Source organism: Eurypyga helias, unplaced genomic scaffold, assembly GCF_000690775.1.
Source record: "Eurypyga helias isolate BGI_N326 unplaced genomic scaffold, ASM69077v1 scaffold17263, whole genome shotgun sequence".
Classification (NCBI taxonomy): domain Eukaryota; kingdom Metazoa; phylum Chordata; class Aves; order Eurypygiformes; family Eurypygidae; genus Eurypyga; species Eurypyga helias.
In genome coordinates this window covers 55,589-62,862 of record NW_010243274.1, presented here as the reverse complement: position 1 = coordinate 62,862, position 7,274 = coordinate 55,589, and the positions used below count along the sequence as shown (strand labels likewise).

Below are 7,274 nucleotides of genomic sequence, written 5' to 3'. Positions count from 1 at the left end.
CTGGACTGCTGGAACTGTTCCGGCTGGGGGTACGGGAGGCGGGCAGTGAAGGGCAGGTAGATCCCCCCGATCGCCACCGCTCCCAGGCAGCCAGTGAAATTCTCGGCTAGAAGGATCGGCGCGCTGTTCTTCAGGAAGTCCAAGCTCCCAGCATTTCCCTGCAGGGTCACGTTGTCAGACCCATCCAAACGAACCAGCCATCTGGAAGAAAGCGCAGCTGGCTCTTCCATGGACACAGCGACACTGTGCCAGGCACCGTCCGTGACCGGCTTCTGGCTCAGGAAGGTGACACCTTCGATGCCATTTCCACTCCTGATGTCAACAAGCAGGGAGGCGTTCTTAATGGCTACCTGGAGGGAATCCACTTCTTCCACAGCCCAAAGCAAAACTGCATCTTCATCCCTGGTTCTGAAATCCACGTGGATGCTGCTCAGAGTTCTCGTCACTGACGCATTGGTGGAAAATTCAAGGGCAGCCAGACTATTAAATGTGGCATTCGGCAGACCTATAAACGTGGGATTTGAGACGGTGTGGTGTTTGAGTCAGACCGACGAAAACCCCTGGCAGGTTCTCTCCCTTAAGAATCACGCAAGCTCAGGGCGAGCAGGATTACGGGCCTAGCTGCTGGCGTCCTTAAAGCTCTTCCTGTCTACAGCTGCACCTCTAATAATAACACCCAGCTCTATGTAGCCAGTTTTACTCATCAGTCTCACAATGCTGCACAGAAATACATCTACTCCCCTTCCACTGCCAGAAAAACCAGCACATCAATCCGGGAAGGAACAGACCCAAAGCTGCTGAGGCAGCAGCCAGTGGCAGAGCTGGGGACATCCCGGCATCCTGAGCCCCAGGACACTTTCTGGCCATGAGACAACAGTCCCACCACATCAGGGCATCGTTAGCTAATTGGTTTTCTTCATTCCCCATGGTTCTGCCTTAGGAGGAAATCGAGACACGTTTGCAGTCTTTAACTGGTCCTACTCGGTGAAAGAGCTAGGAACGGCCGAATGCCACAGAGCGCAGGACGGTCCCTGGCTGCAGCGGTTACGCAGGAGGCTGTCGCCCCGCAGAAGAGGGCAGGTCCCTCCCTGACCCAGTCAAAGGGCCAAGAACACCTCTGAGTCCCGTCCCTGCTCTGTCAGAAGCTGGTGGTAAATCCATAAGGTGCACGCTGCCTGTGGGAGCGTGTACCCGGGCATCCTTCTCAGCTTCCTCTCTGCAGCACGTGTTTACGTCTCTTGTGACGGTACACACCAGGAATGCTGCCTGTAGACAGTGAAGGGTTTTACCAACACGTAATGGGAGAGCAGTACTCACACACGTATCCTGCTAGGACATCTACACAGGTGGTAGCTTCAGGACACGGGTCACTCTCACACCAGACTCGCTCTTCACAAAACTTCCCGGTGAAATTTGCTGGGCAGCTGCAATGGAAATCGTTCCAAGTGACGAGGCATCGGCCACCATTCTGGCACGGTTCAGACTGAAAAACAGAAGAGTGGAATTTAACAGCAGCATCATTTATCTTCAGATCAAAGAGAATTTGGAAGAAGGAAAGGTGACACCACAGATTAGTATGAGCAGCGCTCCAATCAAGAAAGAAGGGTAATTAAAACAGAGACTTGGCAGCAGTGAAGGAAGAACAAGGGTCTCTGCACAAGGAATCCCCGAGACCATGCCTCCCCCTGTGTACACGGCCAGTCCGCAGGAATCCCTAGTGGAGCTCCGCCAGTTTGGGAAAGAACAAAGCACAAAAGCAAAGGGGAGAAACAGACAAAACAAGCTGCAGTGCTCCTGAAAACCTCAGAGTTCTGTCACGGGAAGGATACACCTAATACCAGCGGTGTCACCACTTTACAGCACCATGGAAGGGCAAAATTAGGGAGTATGGTCTCCCCCTCTTCACAGGACAGCTTCTGCTCTCGGGGCACCATTGAGACAGCTCCTTGAACTGTTTGTACTAAAGAGAGAAATTCCTGGGGGAGGAGGCTGTGCCATTGAAACTGGACGAAGGGAGGAGCGTGGAAAGGTCACTGGGTAGAGGGTGGAGCACGTGTGGGCTCAGCAAAAGGGAGACGGGCAGCACAAGGGCAGCACGGCCCAAGTTCTGCAAAGTGCAAAACCACAGGGGAGCTGGAGGAACCCTGGCGCTTACACCGTACGTCGTACACTGGGTGAGGCAGGAGCGTAAGGGACCACGTGTCCTTCAGTAAAGGACTCAAAAAAATTCTCATCTTCCCAGCATCGGCAAGGGTCAAACGGTGCTGTGATCACAGGGCTACGATAAAGAACTGCACACGCAGAGACAGCCAAGACGCCCTACCCTGCAGGTGTCGTCGGAGATGCAGCCATTCACAAGGTTGGCGTTTTGAGTCCCGCTGAGCTCCTGCGGCAGACTGTCGTTCTCAACCTGAAAAAACTGTATTTGGTGGCCACTGAGCTGGATGTCCTGCAAACAGCCTTTGAAGTAGCCGCCCCACACAGCAGCGCTCGCTGGGTCAGGATGCCCGCCAACATACGCTTCGTAACCCGCCAGCAGAGGTCTTGCTACCAGCTGTCCTAGCTCCAGGTACGTCCCCGACTGGTGAGCACCGACAGTTTCCCCGTGGAAAGACAGCTCCACCAAATGCCTTCTCCCGTCAACCACGTTCTCTGGGAAGGTGACAGTCTCCGCGGGTGACGTCTCTACCTTCAGCCTGCCGTTCTTCAGGTATAGGGTGAGGCAGGGCTCGGTTTCGTTGCCGATTTGCAATAGCAAACCGTCAGGTTTCCGACTGCGCATGAAAAAGGAGATGCTGAAGTTTGCTCCGAGGCTATCGGGAAGGGTGAAAGAGGCATAGCTGGTGGAATTCTCTAGGCCAAAGGTTGCTGCTGGGCGCTCTGGAAGAGAAAATAAACACACATCGGGTCAATGACAAGGGGATGCAGCTGGCACAGGGATATTTTAGGTTGCAACTCCCTAACAGGAGGGAACAGGGCAAGGCCTTTCCTCAGGACACCGCCAACACGATCAGGGTAGTTACGCCCTCTCTCCACACAGGTCTGTGAAATTAAGAAGCAGGTCAATGTGTCCTCACTTTCTCTGAGGGACATGAATCCAAGTACCCAAGTAGCAGAGGAAGGCACGTAGGTCCAGCAGAGTCCTTGTCACTCAGCGGATTTACTCCAGGACTTCCAAGCTACAAAGTTGCTTTTAAGATTAGTAAATTTGGTAACAGCAGAACAATTTTGTACTTGCCATGTTTAGGGCTCAGGAGTGAAACAAAAAGCTGGAGCTATATCAATATATGCAAACAGATGTGATTTTAACTCAAAATTGTCAAAGAGCTTCCTTTAACACCTTGTGTTTTATCTAGAAAGCAATACATTATTTACCTATAAAGCAATACATCCTTAACTCAGAAGCTTAAGATCAAATTTCAGAGTCACACACCTGCCCTGCCCCCTGCGATCACCCAGATCTGATACAAAGATGAGGTCAGAGCCTTTGGCTCCACAAGGAGTGGTATCTGCACCACAAAACTACGATCATTCCTGCAGGAGCACGTGACAGAAAAGGGATCGATGAGCATTTTCTTTACAAAGGGTTTTGCTTTAGCTTTCCAGTGGTTCAGTAGAAAGTACTGAGCCCAGAGCTAGCGTCAATGCTTACCTACTGTCCTTGGAGCACCGACCACGTGGCACTTACCGTGTGAGCAAGCTGGGCCTCCGTAAGGCCTGGAACAGTCGCACCGGAAGGTCGCCCAAAGGTCCACGCACCGCCCGCCGTGAAAGCAGGGCTGGGAGAGGCACCACTCTGTCCGGGCACAGCCCGGTGTCGCTGGGGACGATTCACCCACTGGCAGATCCACCGGGAGCACAGCTTCAGCATCCACCCAAAAGTCTTCCATGCAGCCAACAAAGCCTTGCTGGCTCCTCGTGTTGTTGGCCATTGGATCCTCAACACCTCCAATGTACGCGTTCAGGAAGGCATGCGGGATCCGGGCAGTGCCGTGCAGGACAGGAGAGCTCTGCAGGCAGACACCTGCGTCACAAGAGTCGTGCCAGAGCTTCAGCTGCACCCTGCTCTGCAGCACAACTTCAACCTTATGCCACTGGCCATCATCGACTCTCAGCTCCCCCAGGAGCAGCGGGTACCAAACATCCTCCTTCCTCAGTCCTGCATGCAGAATGCCATCCAGGAGCTCCAGGAACAAGTATTCAGCTTCGTGGCCTCGGTAAAAAAGGATAGCGCTGGGCAAGGTGGTTCGGAACCGGAGGGACACGCTGGCAAGCTGATCTCCTGCTACGTCCCTCCTGCTCTGATTGTTCACGGGCAGCTCAATGAGGAGATACCCTCTGGAAGCAAAGGAAAACGTTGTTGGTGTTGAGCATGTGGCATCATAGAAACCAGGCTGGCACTGGCACAGGTGGCCGTGGCTCTCAGCTTGGTAGGTTGGGATGCACAAGGCCTCATTTTGGCAGTCATGCGTCTGGCACCCAGTGAGCTGGACAGAGCAGTTCTTCCCTCCCCATACCATGCCATCCTGGCCAGGGGCACAGTGGCAGGTATAGTCAGCAATGCCATCCTCACAGACAGCTCCATTCTTGCAGGGACCCTCCTCACACTCATTGATGTTAACAGCACATTCCACACCTGCGAAAGAGATTTAGAAACGGGATCTCACTGCGGGGGACTGGGACTCCCTCCCCCAGAGCAAGGCTGCCAGGCACCGACCGCCCGCCCAGCACTGCGCTCGCTAAGCCACTCCCTTCAGGAAACCTCCAAAACACCCAGAGCTGCCAGCAAGAAGCTCTGTGCCCGCTACAGAGGGGCCTACAAAGCACAGAGCGAGAAGAACCTCTGCGCTGTCCTTCCAGATGCTGCAAAGGTGCTGTTGATGGAGCTTCAGCCAGTGAGGCTGCATCATCCAGCAGAACCCACTGTCCTCTCCCGGACAACCTCAGCCACGCCGGTGATCCGCAGCAGGGGATACTGAAGGGACAAAAGAGCACAGACGTGGGCTTTACGCTTCTCTCACACACAGCTTTGCTACACTGAAACTCAAGTCTATAGGTCTGAGCGGAGCTTGTTCCAGCACTGAAGTGGATCACCAGCCAGGGAAGTTATTGGAAAGCCTCAGTTAAGAAAATTCAAGTTCCCAGACATCCCTCCAGTTGTAAAACACCCACAAACCCCAGTTCGTTACCAGACGCCAAACTACGCGCGCTCCACGGACACTCGGCCACACTTGCACTGAGCCCATCTCAGTTCTGCCCAGTGCTGCAGAAGGGAACTGAGTCAAACGCGTGGCACCGGGGTTTGCCGGTCCCAGTACATGCATCCCGTGGGCTGAAGTCAATTACGAGACATCACGCTCCCATCTGGTTAATGGCAATCTGCTGTCCTTTTCCTGAGCGTCTCCAGACCCACAAGAGCCCTTCTGAACCGGTTCCCTTTATCTAGCTCCTAACATTGCTTTTCACTAATCTTCAGAGACAGCCACACAGATAAACTAAGCATGGATTATCCCGATAATAGTATTACAGGGGAATCTAGCTAGCAAGCACAACCAGGACAGCAGAAAGAAAAAGAAGGGATTCACACACAAAGGAGGGGAATCAAAACACAAAAGACATTTGCAAGGAAAAGCCACTGGACAGAATGTGCACGTCAGAGAGATTAACGAGTTTTTTTTAGATGGGGGAGATGGGGCAGTAGGGGCGCTGGAGCCGGACTGGATGTGTCAGTAAAAACCCACCACCCCCATCGAACCAGGGGCAGCTTGGCAAAGACACAGGCTTCCTGAACATACGTGCGATGGTCTGACCCCCTCACGGCCCCGCAACGCCGCGCAGGCAAATGCCCAGCACCCTGCTGCCTGACCAAGCTGCTTCGCCCTCTGCAGCCCCCGTTCAGCGCTGTTACCGGTGCTCTCTCTGCCAAGACTCCGCACCAGCTTCCAGCTCCACAGCGTCGCTTTGTGTCAGGGACGTAACTCGTACGGCGCTCTGCGAAGCAGTGAGAGAGAAGTGGAGGCTCTGGTAATGCCGCACTTCCCAGCTATGCTGGAGCTGTCCTGCAGGCAACACTCCCTCGGATTCCTCCAGGACATCGCGCTCTAATACTGTGAGCTAGGAGAGTACTGCCCTGTGGAAAAGCACTGAATTTGGCCAACGTCTGCCTTGAAGGGCTCAGGTGATGGACAGATTTGGAGCTGCTAATGCTACCTCAGCACAGCCTTTCTCCTCTGGCTATTAACACTGGGCCTGCTCAGCACACAGAACCTGGGCCGTGATCGTGCCTGTCAAGGAAGCAGCAAGGACAGAATTAAGGTTTCAGCACAAAGCTATGGCCTCACTTGAAGGAAGTATGTTGGGATACAGTATAATGGACACCTCTGAGCCTGGAGAATCCTAGTCTGGGGGAGCATGGGAATCCTTCAGCTGGAATTCAGGAAAAATCACTAGAGCTGTGTGGAGCGGGGTTTCTGAATTATCAGTGGGTTGGAGGGCTCTCAAAATTGCAAGAGGCAAGCCTGCAGTCAGATTTCAGGGAGAGGCTGTTAAACGGCGTCGGAAAGATGGTTTGGTACGGTGCCAAATCCTTGAGAAGCTGCTCCTTTCAGATCCGAGCTGTTGATATTTACCCGGGCCATGAGGAGAACAGAGTTGGTCTGGATAACAAAGGAGAGAGGCCGCAAAGCGCTGCTCTGCTGCGAAGGCCGGGAGCCCCGTTTTCCAGAATCACGTTCCCAGCCTGCTCTCCCCAGGAGCAGCAGCACCCGCAGGGCTGCTTCCCAGCCTCCCGACTGACACCCGTGGGGTGGTGCTTTCACACCAGGTGGCAAATGAGTCCCCACGGCGAGGCCACAACCCCAGGCTGGGGGCTAATTAGGCAGCAGGCTTGCCCAGGGGAGGCAGCCCCTTTGCTTCCTGAGATTATGTGTTGGGTGGAAAGAATAAGCTGACGGTTCAGGTCTTTACACACCGCTGTCTCACCTCACGGCGCACCCACAGCCGTGGGAGGTGTTTGGCAGCAGAAACAGGAGGGCAGCTCTTCCTAGAGGAACCAAACCCACAAGCACTGGCTTCACAGCTGTCGCTGGTTCTGCCAGCAGCCAGCCAGCCTTCACGGGACCGGAGCAGGAGGAAAGGGCCTCTAGAACAACACCTGATGTACTCCTGCCCTCCTAGAGGCCAGGGCAGTGCCAGATTTGAACGCGGAGCAGGTTTTAAAACAAACAGGTAACAGAGGAGACCGCACAAGAGTTCTACAAATCTGGCTAACATTC

General features: G+C 54.0%; 1 protein-coding gene across 1 annotated transcript in view; it reads right to left on the bottom strand.

Annotated features, from left to right (window-relative positions):
* Window positions 1-6: 6 nt before the first annotated feature.
* Window positions 7-7,274, bottom strand: part of LOC104507919 (protein crumbs homolog 2-like) — a gene marked incomplete at its 3' end in the record, with an annotated part of 30,967 nt that continues 23,699 nt past the window's right edge. Inside the window, exons 7-10 of the mRNA XM_010149355.1 lie at window positions 3,689-4,636; window positions 2,324-2,880; window positions 1,318-1,483; window positions 7-505 (exon numbers count right to left, since the gene is read on the bottom strand). Of these exons, the coding sequence (XP_010147657.1) occupies window positions 7-505; window positions 1,318-1,483; window positions 2,324-2,880; window positions 3,689-4,636 (2,170 nt within the window). The remainder of the gene's footprint in view (window positions 506-1,317; window positions 1,484-2,323; window positions 2,881-3,688; window positions 4,637-7,274) is intronic.